At 44.8% G+C, this 13,335-nt stretch overlaps 2 protein-coding genes across 5 annotated transcripts; one reads left to right on the forward strand and one right to left on the reverse strand.

Moving 5' to 3' along the window:
• Positions 1–1,166: 1,166 nt before the first annotated feature.
• pla2g6 (phospholipase A2, group VI (cytosolic, calcium-independent)) lies at positions 1,167–7,256 on the reverse strand. 4 transcript variants are annotated; one of them, XM_049720523.1, is made up of 19 exons: positions 7,147–7,256; positions 6,248–6,468; positions 5,954–6,166; positions 5,641–5,821; positions 5,311–5,498; positions 5,111–5,207; positions 4,713–4,895; positions 4,540–4,648; positions 4,288–4,395; positions 4,046–4,136; positions 3,797–3,960; positions 3,562–3,712; positions 3,347–3,483; positions 3,203–3,280; positions 2,923–3,077; positions 2,809–2,860; positions 2,230–2,345; positions 2,085–2,158; positions 1,167–1,970 (listed from the first exon to the last, which is right to left on the reverse strand). In XM_049720523.1, exons 2-19 carry the CDS (start codon positions 6,460–6,462, stop codon positions 1,826–1,828), a joined length of 2,457 nt encoding a protein of 818 aa, XP_049576480.1. In that variant the 5' UTR covers positions 6,463–6,468; positions 7,147–7,256; the 3' UTR covers positions 1,167–1,825. The 4 variants fall into 4 exon arrangements, with proteins under 4 accessions (XP_049576480.1, XP_049576479.1, XP_068506872.1 ...); XM_049720522.1 differs by having other exon boundaries at positions 6,248–6,478; positions 7,147–7,247; XM_068650771.1 differs by lacking the exon at positions 4,288–4,395 and having other exon boundaries at positions 6,248–6,478; positions 7,147–7,247.
• A 730-nt stretch (positions 7,257–7,986) lies between these two features.
• On the forward strand, positions 7,987–11,993 carry cbx6a (chromobox homolog 6a). Its single transcript, XM_068650926.1, has 5 exons — positions 7,987–8,197; positions 8,972–9,015; positions 9,117–9,182; positions 9,302–9,368; positions 9,603–11,993. The coding sequence occupies exons 1-5, from the start codon at positions 8,129–8,131 to the stop codon at positions 10,656–10,658; spliced, it is 1,302 nt and encodes a 433-aa protein (XP_068507027.1). The 5' UTR covers positions 7,987–8,128; the 3' UTR covers positions 10,659–11,993.
• The last annotated feature ends 1,342 nt before the right edge of the window (positions 11,994–13,335 follow it).

The following is a 13,335-nucleotide window of genomic DNA, read 5'->3' on the forward strand; positions in this document are numbered from 1 at the left end:
CTCCTCTTCCTCTTACCTACTTCCTTCCATTCTATCACTTTCCACTCAACAATAGATTGACGTTATAAACGAAATATTGCTTTTAATTAGCCTGAGTAATCAAAGCAAACAAATGATCTAGTGGGCAGATGTTTGGAGAAGTGCCGAGTGTGAAAACAGAGTCACCATGCGAGTGCTGGAACTTTAAATTCAGGGTGGCCAATTGTGTTTCGTTACACTTGGGAGAATTTAATCTCCTCGGGGGGATAATTGGGAGTCAACGAGGGAGTTAATTATGCTTCCCGCTGACAAAAGTCACCACACACAGACACACTAATTGCTCTTACGCAACAAATGTGTATTAAACGCCATCATGTTATGAGTTCTATCAGAGTTTTCAAGTTTTCTGATTATTTTTTTTGGGTGGGGGTATTTTTTTGTTTTGCAGACTCCCTTAGATGAGCTATACCTCCTTCCCGGCCACCCCAAAAAAAAAAAAAAAAAAAAAAAATCCTAGCTCCGCCAGTGTCCCCAGCACAAACTTGCCTGCTATCTCGGGAATCTCAGAATAATCATCTTTTAAAATCAATGGGCTTCTTTTTATTGACAGATGTAAAAAAAAAATAAAGAAGTAATCCTGACAGCAAGTTAACAAATAGGCTACTGTCTTCCATTTTCATTGTCAATCCTTTCCGGTACTCTCTTTCCCCAATTAGTAATGTCTCACGCTAATTATTAGCAAACTGGGCACCGGGAGGATGAGGAAAAATCCCTTTCTGTCCGCAGTGGGAGGATTTCTACTTTGTGGGAGAAAAGGATGTGCGGGGCGGCGTCTTTTGGGAGGACTGATGTGGAGCTTTTGGCTCGGAAACAATGCAACGCTGTCTGCTATGGGCTAATGGAGGAAAGCGGTGCTCGCACACACTCACTAACACACTCGTTTCAATGAGGTGACATCATGGCATCATTGGGACAGCTACTTGTTTTTCAGAAGGAGGAAGTGTCCTGTTTAGTCCAGATTGGGTTTTGGCTAGCTGTCATTTGGAAATGTCTGGTGAAAATAAAATCTCATGTTTGCTTGTTGTCTAGAACTAAATAGTTGCTGCCTGACATTAAGCATTAGCGCCATCTGCTGGGGAGGGATATAGACAACAAACTTTATTCCATGACCACAAAGAAGGGCTTGCTTTGCAGATGGCGTAAAAATAGTTTTATTTGACTTTGAACATTAAGTGCTACATAAATATACAAAATTGAACAGTAAAGGTTGCTTACTCCCACTTCAGTTTGTCTTTCAAGTATTTTTTTTTAACGTTTATTAGGTACACCGGCACTATCTAATGACAACAAATCCAAAATCTGTGTCGGCTTCTTCACAAAGGTAATGCTTTTAATTGAAAGCGGAGCTTTAACAGTTCTTGAAGTCAATAATTTGCGTCCACTGCATATAATCACAGCCGTGTGAGATTCTCTGGATGATGTTATCAGAGGTGAATGAGACCAAAGTGCAACAAAGGGTGAAACAACATACACAGGGAAAGAATAATCAACATGTCATCATATGCAATAAGTTATGTACGTGTTTATTTATTAACTCAATATTATTATATAATATATGCTAGAGGTAAATGTGAAGGGAAAAAAAACCACGCAAAATTATGAGCACAGTGGGCTATCTGTGCTGGGTTTCAGAGGTTTGTAACAAGAGGTCATGTGATGCTTTGCTTGCATGTCAGTCAAATTATTGCAACCTTTATAGATCCACAGACCTTCTCCATGTTTGCATTCAGTGCTCAACGCTTTTCATTTAGGAGCATCCACTCACAAGAGCGTTTTGTGTTACCTTCTAATTGCCTACTAGCGCTTTGGCGAGTGCCTGGAGCACCTCCCTTTTGTCGTACAGGTACATCTGGGTTTCCCACAGCATGTCAACCAGAATGGCGTCGCTCACTTCGTCCAACATCACCTCCTGGGAAAGCTGCGGGCTCAATCTGTTGGAGAGAAATCATTTCGGATATTAGCTGGAAACTAGCACAGTGCTGGAGTTGGCACGAAAGAAACGAGGACTCCACTAGATCCTGCTGTCTCAAGTGAGTCTGGCATACCTGTGGTAGATGGTGTCGATCATTTCACACCAGGCACTGGCTCGGTCCACGGCGCAGCCGTCAGAGTCAGTACACTGCCCGGCAGCAAAGTGATGATGTCACACACAGCCTTAACACAATTTCGAGGGAGTAAAGCGATACTCACGCAGTCCACCAACATCTTGCCCAGCTCCTTCGCTCCAAAAATGCTTTTGGCTAGTTCCAGTGGATTGGAGGGTCGGAAAACATCCACGGAGCTCACCGCCACTTGGGGTGGTTTACCTGAGGACAATCAAAAGGTACAGTATCAACTTGACATCTATTTTCTATATTTATGATTTCATGTGATTAAAAAATAATGTAAAGTAGTAAGTAATGAATTGAGCGCACATTGGTTTAGTCCTGAAATGTTACATATTCCGTCAACAATTAATTTTTTTTTAAAAACACAATTTCAGTGTAATTAGTACACTCGCCAGCATCCTGTGAATTAAAAAAAAAAAAGAATTCAAGCCACTTATTGCCACTTCTAAACCTTCAGCTTAGAGTCAAATTAAAAAAAATAAGAAAATAACAACTAAAAAAACAACTAATTTTACACAGTCACTAACTCAGTAAGACTTTTTTCTTTATTATACTGTCCTCTAGTGGTCAAGGCCACCAACCGCATTCGGAGCTGGTCACAGAACTAATCAAATTTGGATATCCCACTTGTGTGAGCGTGCACACAGATGTGGTGGCTTACCGGTCCCGAGAGAAACGACAAGACCCAGTTTCTTGATCTCCACCCCGTGGCCCTGAGAAACAAAACATGATTAGAAGTCAGACATCTTATATTCATTCAACAAAGTTGCGTTACCTCAGCTTTGAGCGCTTTGTAGTGCTGATGGATCTCCGACATGGCGTCGAGCGTAGGGTTGTTGGCCAACAGCCCTCCGTCCAGGAAGCGTCCCATTGGCCGGAAGTAAGTGGGGGCGGCGCCGCTGGAGCGGGCAGCTCGCCATACAAGTTGCTCTTCGGAAAAAACAAACCACACTGCATCCACCTTTCCATGTGATTTGCGTGGGAAGCGAGCGAGGCCCAACATTCTTCCATGTTGACTTTGCAAGCAAGCCACTCTCAGTCAAGCGCACACACACCTTCGTCTGTCACCTTCCTACGCTTAGTGGCCGGCTCCACTGTGTATCCTACTAGCAACAAATCCTCATCCTCCCATCCTGCAACAATGACACGGCTGGCACACGGCAAGCAAGGCGGTGCGGCGACGCACACCCATTTCTTACCTTGCGGGATGGTGAGTGGCTTGAAAGTGGCGGTGGTGGCGTACGGGGATTCTCTACGGAAGGAGGGAGGGTCGTAGTTCCTGAAAATGTGAAGCTCCCCTGGGTGTCGGTCTGCCAGAACGCTGGTCACCATCACCCTGTACGAGTTAAAAAAAAACATCAAATAAAAGCTGGAATTCATCTTTTGAGTTGAAACTACAACATGGAACACGTACCTGGGGTACTGAACGTCGGCCATTTTGGTATTCTCTCCAAACTCTTTCTTCAGGAAGTCCTCCAGTGGGGCCGATTCATACGGTCGTGAGCCCCGGAACACTTGCTCCTTCATTCGAAAGTACAAGCAGCGGAGGTACTCCATGGACTTCCCTGTACATCGGAAAAAAAGTCGTCATGGCGCCCATGCAGGGATGAGGAGTTAAATTAAAAATCACCCCAAAAATATCTACACACCATGGACGATAGCGAGGGCCAGAATTCCTCCGGTGCTGGTCCCGGCCACCCAGTCGAAGAGCTCCCTGGTGGGTCGGCCGGCTTCTTTCTCCAATGCGATTAGCATCTGGATCAGAACCAGGCCCCTGATCCCTCCACCGTCCAGACACAGAAGAGTGTCCATCCTGCAGAGGAGTAGAAAGTACGCTGTAAGAATACTTGCCACTTTTGCTATTATAAAAAAAAAAAAAAAAAACTCCACATACACACCTCCTTGTGTCCTTCATGGGAGCGTCCACCTCCGATCTGCCTCTGCTCATTGCGGCGATCGTGGCTCCAATGTGCATGACGTCCTCAAACCCTGTGGGCCAGAAAAATGTTGCAACACGATATTTTCGATTGCATTTCATCATTCCGTTAATTATTCAATGGTGAGTCCGACTTTTGAAATCAAGTGTTTCGGAGATGCATGAAAGAGAAAAAAGTGTGGGTGAGCAGGACGACGGTATTACCTATGCCTGGCGCCGCGGCCTTGGGTGGGGGGCTGCCGGCTGAAGGGGGCAGGCAGCGTTGCACACCCACACTACACAGCATGTCCAGCAGTATCTTTCGATTGGGACCTTTTTTTTTTTTTTTTTTTTCATGCATGGCAAATCCCGGTTAAACGTGCACACACAAAATGTTATGTCATTTGTGAGAGACAAACGAGGATGTTTGTTAGTGCATAATAAAACAAGGATTTCATTTTTTTTTTTTAGCAGTACCTTTGCTGGTGCGAGCAGCAATCAGTCCCGGCGTCTCGCCCAAGTCGTTGTGGATCTCCACGTCGGCCCCGAACACGATCAGAGCTTTAATCAACTCCATGCGATCCATCTGTTCCGACACGAACGCTCATGATTTTATCCGGTCGACATCCGGGGGGGATGTGGTCACGCACCTTCATGGCGAGGTGCAACGCCGTGTTGCCGTCCTGCCCCTTCAGGTTGGCGTTGGCGCCGTGCGTGAGCAGGACCATGGCGGCCTCAAAGCGACCCCTCTTGGTGCAAATGTGGAGGGCGCTCTCGCCGGTCTTGCTCAGGTAGTTGATGGCTCCGCCCCTGTCCAGCACCATGCGACACATCTGTGTTGAAAGTCATCGTGGAAAAGTCAAACCAGAGAAGTTCTCATTCTAAAGAATAATTAGGAAAATGCCAAATACTTGTGCCAACCTAAAAACTACCAGTTTTTTATCTCAGTACTTCTGGAATTCAGTAGCGGAATTTCCAAACGAAAAGTACTTCTCGGGATATTGATATTTGATAAGGTCCGTAATGAGACGTATGAGATGTTCCTCACCTCTGCTGTTTTAGCCCAGTGAAGGGGCGTACCTCCATACAAGGTGTCTTCAGCGTGCAGTTGGGCAGGGTCCGCTCTCAGGATCTCCTCCGTACAGCTGAGAAAGAAAAAATTCTTATGAGGTGCATCCCATCGTGTAGCCATAACAGCTTTCACTTGAGATCCAAGTGACCAATCAAAAGTTTTTCCTGCTTAACCACCTCTTCTCGTTGTACTTCATGGCAGAGTGGATGGGGTAGCCGACGCCTCCCCGGACGTCGCATTTGGCCCCGCCTCCCAAGAGAGCTTTGACAGCCTCTACTCGGCCCAGGCGGCAGGACACGTGCAGCGGCGTCTCCCCGGCGTTGTTCAGCTCGTTCACGCCGGAGCACAATCGCGAACACAACACCTGCGTGGAGGCAGAAGAACCTGAACGATGATCCAAATTGCAACTTACATTCTCCTACTGGTATCTTCTGCCGTTCATTTCTGTTGCTCCGCTTTCATGTATATCCAGTTCACCGTTTCAAACTTCAAGAAGTTCCTCTCACCTGGATGACACCGGGGGAATCGTGCTTGGCGGCAATGTGCATGGGTGTCTCTCCCTGGTGGTCTCTGATATCCGTGCGAGCCTGGCTCTCCTCCAGGAGCTCCTTCACGCAGGCCGCGTCGCTTCTCTCGCACGCCAGGTGAAGCGGCGTTTGACCGAGGGCGTCCCGAGCGTTGATCTGACTGGAAACATAAAGCATATTAAAGTGTTTACGAAATATTCCAGACCCAATTGCGAAAAGTCTGCAAGGCCTCGTACCTTGAATTATACAGAATGTGTGTGTAGAAACTAAATTCCCCAAACTTTCGTTTTACCTCTGAACGTAGTTGTGTTTCAGACACTCCCTGAGGCCCGTATCCACGGCGATATGAGCGGCGCTCCAATCCGGATGGCTACGCAGGCAGTCGACGATCGTCTGGGCGGTCTCGGCCTTCATCGGCGGGAGTGTATCGTAGAACGGTGGAAGTTTAAGGGCGTACTGCGGGAACCAGTTCATGGCGTCCTCTTCTGACGCCACCTGGAAAAGCCTTAGGCCGAAAGCGATGCATATTTCGAGATTCATCACACACACGCTCATTAATCTTATGACGCTTCTGTGCTTCACTGACCTCAGGGCCGCTCCAGGTGTCTCGGGGCACATTAGCACACACTCCCACGATTGGTACTGGCCGTTCTTGTAGAGAACCAGACGCCCTTCTTGCCTCAGCATCGTTTTCCCTCCTCCACTGTAGTCAGACAGCTGTACGTCCCTCACACGGTAAGGGTTGGTGAACAGGGTGGAAACGGAGGACACGGTGTCGAGAAGACGGCCCAGGAACTGCATCGTGACCTGGGAGGGGCTGGAATTTAATATTTTACATTTAATACAAAGCAATATGGAGCGGGTATAGAAACTCTACATACCCCTGTTCAAATGCCAAGCTTGTGAAATGGGACAAAGATAAATCATTTCAAAATGTTCAAACCTATATTCTGCATAATTTCATTGAGAAGTTATCTTGATTAATTAAATTCCTTGGAGCATATCCTCTTGTTTTTCCACATAAAAAGGACACTGAGATGAATAATTTAACCTTGTTTGTGTAACCCTGTGGAATATACATAATTTATTCACATTAAAGTCGGAAACGAGTCAAAACAAGTGCTGCTCGAGCTCTGCTGTCCATTATCAGTACTGTAATGGACGAGGACGGTCGAATGAACGCTGCTAGCTTGGCTGTCCTTTATCTCTGTTGTACGTTTCCCTTAAAATAAATAAAAATAAATTGGAACTGGGACTCAATTATGAATGATAAACAAGTGGGTCCATTCATTCTACTCGCATGTTTCTCGTCCTCCAGTCACATTTCACATAACAAGCGTCAGAGTCGAGAGGTGGGGCGAACAGTCATTTAACGTCGTTTAAAACCCGGATTCAACTGTGAAATTTAAATTCAATAATATCATTTAAGTTAATTCTAATCGTTAACTCCATGTTTATCTCAGAAACAGCACAGCATCTACTTACAGCGAGCTTTCTTGTGTGATGTCTGATTTATGACAGCGACGCCAACAAGCACCACGCTGCAACCAAGCCTGACAACTGACAGCAAATGAACCAATCGCATCTCCGCTTTTCGGAAAGTAGGCGGGCCTGAACTGGAATGCGATTATTAAATCGGATTTCATTCACGATATCAAAGCCAAATAAATCAATCAAAAAACAAACAAACAAACAAACGAATAAATAAATAAATAAATAAATAAATAAATAAATAAATTTGAAAGATGACCCAAAATACATTAATTGTAGCAACAAAATCATCATCCATCCGTTCATTTTATTGTTGGACAAATCAAGGAAAATTAGAGTGACACCTAATGATCTCAATAGACACTCAATTAAATGGTTTTACATAAGAAATTTAGGCATACCCATTTTGGCCAGTGATCAGGGTTGACCTGACATGTGCTTGATTGATTTACTTTAATGTACAGATTCTTGATAAAGAAAAAAACTTACAGCTGCAGTGGGAAGGTGTGGTATAAAATAGTAATAGAATTATTACAATTGTGTCCAAATATTAGGATTTGTAAGTTATGCACAATTATAGCAACAAACTAATTAGTTTCCTCGTCGTAGTTTCTTTTTTTCTTTCTTTTTTTTTTGCAAAAAAATTCATTTTGATCAGTCAGAGGACATTTCATCAACTCATTTTCTTTTTTTAAATGATAATTATACCAAACGATGAGGAGGAAAGTTGGCATAATCCAATAGTGTCACAAATTCTGGTCACATCTGAACCGGGATGACGTCAGCTAAGAAAAAAGTAGAGCGGTATCTTCCTCATTGCCATGACGACCAGGGGGGCTGGCCTCGACCACGTGACACACAGCGGCAAGCAGAACCCAGTAGCCGTGCGTGCGTGCGTGTCGCGGACAGTTCGGCTGCGGTCGAACCGAACAGAGCCGAACCCCCTATCTCCTGGAACCAATAGCGCATAGATAGGATGGAGCTCTCGGCGATGGGCGATCGCGTCTTCGCCGCGGAAGCCATACTAAAACGCCGCGTCCGAAAGGTGAGCCGCCACCTTCACGGTCCTCCCGCGTGTTTTGACAGATGTAATCCGCGGGAAAGTCATCCGTCATCGGCGCGTTCGCTGGTTTCGGAGGCCTCCGGTTTGCTAAGCTACATGCTAAGATAGCCTGCGAAACATTTCAAGCCATGGTTGCTGCTTTGCGGCCTTTCCCCGGGCAGTAAAAGTGACACAAAAGAAGCTCGCTTGTGAAATGGTGAGACCGGCGGGAGGAGTTTTTAAAATGGACATGATTTATGCTCCAGCTAGCACTGGCTAAAGCTACACGGCCACAGTGGGCGTGCATACCACAGATGTCTCTTGTTAAACGTAACTTTTGTCTTTTCCTCCCGCAAGATGCTTTATTTTAAAAAACAGGCTTTTCTTCTTTATTATGGTGACCTCCTTTCTGTTTTGACCATTTCCAGTAGTCCCTTCAATTTTGTTGGGGGCCATAAGGTCAGTAAACAATACCAGGGGCTTGCTCAGGTCAAGTGTCAGGTCCATGCAGTGAACCAGGAAAACACCCCCACCCCCTCCGGTGACCTCTGAATGGCCTTTACTCAAAACTTTCACTAAGCTTCTTGCCATCTGTCTGTTAAATCAGTTCATCTCAGTGTTGGTTCATTGAGGGGTCACAAAACAATGTTCAATCATTTATGCATCGTTATCAGAAAACAAAATTCTAAAAAAGGAGGTCATGTTTTGCAAAAATCGATGGATAAATTTGGATTAATCGAAATTAAGCTGAACGTGAATGTTTGGTTTTTATTGCAGGGGCGACTTGAATATTTGGTGAAATGGAAGGGATGGGCAATGAAGTAAGTGAATGTCTAAATATAGATTTTATTTTAATATATATTTTTTAAAAAGTCTATTTTAAGATGTGTCCTCTTTTGATGAGTTCTTTGTGCTCATTCAGGGACAGCACCTGGGAGCCAGAGGAGAATATTCTGGATGACAGGCTTATACTTGGCTTTGAGCAAAAGTGAGGAGATGGCTTCCATTTAAAATACGTCTTCATCATTTTGAAATATTTATATATATATATAAAAGATTAAATTTAAAATATATCATAATAATCATAATTTGTTTCTTTTTCCCCAGAGAACGAGAGCGGGAACGTAGCGGGCCAAAAAAGCGGGGGCCAAAATCCAAAAACCTTGTGATTAAGGTAAATTGAGACCACAGGAGTGTTTTCTTTTTTTTTTTTCATTCAGCATACTTTGTACATAATAATGATTTTAAACACGTCGTACGTTCTGCAGTTAAGCAAATTAAAAGCCTTTAAAAGTCAAATGGCGAGGGTGCTTTTGCATACAACAGAGAGGAAAAAAAAGTCATACATCACTTTTTTTTTTTTATTGTCCTGTCTCCAACGTTTGGTAAAACAAATGCTGCTTTCCAGCCTCAGAAAGGAGAAACAAGCACTCGATGCGCAAAATCCTGCCAAGCGACATCGCGTTCCGTTTCCAGCCGAGCGACTTCTTCCGCCTCCTCTTCCTCGCCTCACCCTTTGGCGCCCACATCCCCGAAGCTCAGCTCCCTGGCCGCAACCCACAAGCTGAAGAAAGACATTCACCGCTGCCACCGCATGTCCCGCCGGCCCCTGCCCCGCTCGGACCCCATGGCGTCCTCTTTCTCCGGGCCCGGCGGCTTCCCGTCCCGCCCTCACGCTTCGCCTTTTTCCGAGACCGTGCGCATCCTCAACCGCCGGGTGAAGCCCCGCGAGGTCAAGCGGGGCCGCATCATCCTTAATCTGAAGGTAATCGACAAGCCGGGTCGCGGCGGATCGAGCGTCGGCGGCTCTCGGAATGTCCCGGGGGGGCGCCAGAACATCCCGTCCCGCAATCGCATCATCGGGAAGAAGGGAGAAGTTCCCTATAGACCTTTCCAGCCCCCGCTGAAGATGCTTGGCTTCCCCATGTACGGGAAGCCTTTTGGGCTGCAGTGCGGGGGCCCCCTGGCCTTCCACCCTCCACCGGGGTCCTGCAACGCCAGGAACACCCGTTCCACACCGTCCCACTTGCACGCTTCCGCACTTCCTTCCCAGTCCAACGGGAATCCTAAAACCTCCCATTCTTTCCCGCCTTCCGGAGAGCCGGCACAATCCAAAAGTCCCGCAGAATCTCCAAATATGCCCCCGTCCGCTCCCGCTAACCCCTCCGCGTCAGCCGCACTGCCCGCTGGGGAGGACGCCGCTGACGCCCTAGGCGCCTCCTTGCCCCAAGGGGGCGGCGGCCCGCCAGAACAAGCCAGGGTGCCCTCTGAGGGCGACCCCGACTGGCACCCGCAAATAGGATCCAGCTGCAAGGACGTGGTGGTCACAGACGTCACCACCAACCTGGTCACCGTCACCATCAAGGAGTTCCCTTCCCCTGCTTCGTGCCCCGCCTCGCCCATCACGGCGGAAGGCGCCGCATCACCGTGCGACAGCCCGGAGAGCAACCCACCCAAGCCATAACAAACCTTCAGCATTGCATAGCTGCCGTCCTTTTATGTCCAAAATTACACAAATGCTCACTTTTTGCGAGGTATTAATTTAACAATACAGTAAACATAATAGCAACAGAACCTGGCGGTGAACAGGTAAAAACCACGAGTCAATGATGCCCTACATTTTAGTTAGTTAATCCTCACCATGAACTATTATCTCATTTCAAACTCTCTCCCAAGACGTTGGGCGTTGCGACCATGTCGAAGTGTCCTTGAGCAAGATACTGAACCTCCAATTGCTCCTGATGCTGCGTCATCAAGAGGGAAGTGTGAAGCAGTCTTTCTTAAAAAAAAAAAAAAAGTATTTTTTAAATAGCAAACTCCAAATGGATGTTTATCATGTTTTTTATTACCTTGCATTTACTTGAATTATTTTGACAAATAAATCAACTATGTGGATCCTCAACAATCTCCCAAACTAGATTTTTTTCCATTTCCCTAGTGGAAAAATTGTGTTTCAGCCCCCCCCTCCCCAATTGTTATTCCGACTCTCGACCTCGGAACTCGTCACCCTGTTGTACTCTCATATCATACAGTATTACAAAGTTCCCCAAATAAATTGCCTTACAGCTGCTAAGCCCCCCCCAAACCCCCCCACCCCTGCCACACAACTTAAGCATGAATATGAAGACGCAAGCTTGTAAAAACAAAGAGGAAAAAAAAATTACACGTCTCCCGTTGTTTTGCGTACTGGTTTGTTGTCATGGGTTCACTCGGAGGGGGCTCATTCCAAAAATGGGCCAAATTTGAATTTGACGATTTCTGGAATGAGCTGTTTCGAGTACCCTAAGTTTAAGTTGTGGGTAGAAGTTGTGTCGAATTGTACTAAGGTGTGACTTAGGCGCTCGCATCCTTTTTGTTGTCATATGGGGTAGCATAACTCCACTTAGTGGCCTATATTTCTACCAAATAGGGATTATTTTTATTTTTTTTCTAGTCAGGTTTTCCCTTTTTTAATGCTCTGCTTGTATCATTTCCAGTGTTTTATTTAGCACTGTTTTTTTTAAAGGAAGGAACCTTGTTTGTTGAATTGAGGGAAAAAAAGTGCTTTTTAAGCCTTTGTGTTCGTTGTACTGTAAACAAACCTTTACAAAATATGCATATTTACGTTCAGTGTGATGCAATTCAAGAAAGTTGTCTTTGTTAGCAAGTTTCAGAGTTCTGTACACGGGAGACATTGTAATGTATCTTTCTGAAGCATGTTTTCAATTGTACAAATGATATATCTCATGTTACCTGTGCACTCGTTGTATTCTGTGTTTTTCCTTTTATGAGACTTTAAATTAAAAAGCTGTGAAGAAGCGCTTTGCCTCATTAGTTTTTTTTCCCCTAATGAAACTTCTCCCTAATAGCTTGGATGATAATTTTTCCTGCATGGCATTGAAGGCATCATTTTATGGCCAATTTACACGGAAATCTAGGTAACTCCAAATAGTTCCTTTCACAATAAAACACTTTGTTTGCCTTACCTTCAAACTGAGACATGTATTTCTAATTTGCCTTCGTCAAGCAGCAATACTTAACACAGATGCTCATAAAAGCATTTTTCAGGAATCCCACAGGGTGGCGCTGTTGCTACACAAAAAGGCCAAGACGCCTTCAGAGTCGTCATGAAAGCTAGTTCAATAGCAATCTATTCTTTCCATTATTTTCGCTCACAGGTGTCAAAGTCAAGGCCCGGGGGCCAGATACGGCCCGCTGCATCATTTTATGTGGCCCGCGAAGACAAATTGTGCATCAAATTCGTGTGTCATTACTAGAATTGCAAATTGTCTTCACTTTTAATATATTTTTTTTAATATTTGACCAGTTTTTGTCTGATTTGAATATGAGTTATTTGTCAGTTTGTTTTGTAGCTCTTACTGTAAATAATATGAGGTGCACATACATTTATTCATAATAGCCCTTCGAAATAAGACTACAATGGTGGCCTGCAAAAAAAATTAAGTTTGATACCCCCTGTCCTAGCTGCTTTGAAATGACTTTCGATGACACTCTTGTCGATTTCATGCAGCGAGTGACCTCTATTGAGAGGCCAGACGGAATTAAAGTCATCCCCGTGGTGTCATCAGTGGCCCACTTCTGTGCAAGTGCGTGCGTGCGCATGTCATGTCGGCCACCTCTGAGATTAAGCTGAAATCTAGGCTGCAGGTCACACCAAATATTAACACTAGTCAAGTGGAATATGATGAAGCCTCATTTTGAGTAGTTATGATTGAAATGAGAAACCTTAAGCATTACTTGACTTTGTAGCTCACGTTAATTTAATGGCAGCTAATTTATACCAGAAGAAAAATGATCAAGAAAAAAACGTTTGTTAGTATTAAGAGAAGTAAACATTCGCATGACCTTGTTTGTTAGCGTGATGTGGCTAACGCATTAGCATGTATTTTCAGCAGCATTATTCGGTTGCTTTCGTTTTAGTTTCAGCTCATTTTCTTCAATTTTTCTCCTTATTTACTCATCTACACTCTGTGTTATTTTGCGGACATTTAACTGAGCAAAGCAATTGATTTATTCCCTTTCATTGTGTTTGAGAACTGTGAACGTGGCCCATTAATGTTTAATGACACTTCGCTTCCAGTTTTCTCTAATGTTACAGATGTGTGGAGGTATATATAAAGTAAGATAAATTAATTTAATAA

Source organism: Syngnathus scovelli, chromosome 5, assembly GCF_024217435.2.
Source record: "Syngnathus scovelli strain Florida chromosome 5, RoL_Ssco_1.2, whole genome shotgun sequence".
Lineage (NCBI taxonomy): Eukaryota > Metazoa > Chordata > Actinopteri > Syngnathiformes > Syngnathidae > Syngnathus > Syngnathus scovelli.

Coding starts and splice junctions, on each gene's coding strand:
- cbx6a (XM_068650926.1), top strand. CDS start 8,129: ATGGAGCTCTCGGCGATGGGCGATCGCGTCTTCGCCGCGGAAGCCATA. Junction 9,016..9,116: donor TGGAAGGGATGGGCAATGAA/GTAAGTGAATGT, acceptor GTGCTCATTCAG/GGACAGCACCTGGGAGCCAG. Junction 9,369..9,602: donor CCAAAAACCTTGTGATTAAG/GTAAATTGAGAC, acceptor GCTGCTTTCCAG/CCTCAGAAAGGAGAAACAAG.
- pla2g6 (XM_049720523.1), bottom strand. CDS start 6,462: ATGCAGTTCCTGGGCCGTCTTCTCGACACCGTGTCCTCCGTTTCCACC. Junction 4,896..5,110: donor ACTGGGCTAAAACAGCAGAG/GTGAGGAACATC, acceptor CTTTCAACACAG/ATGTGTCGCATGGTGCTGGA. Junction 4,396..4,539: donor TGCTGCTCGCACCAGCAAAG/GTACTGCTAAAA, acceptor AAAAAAAAAAAG/GTCCCAATCGAAAGATACTG.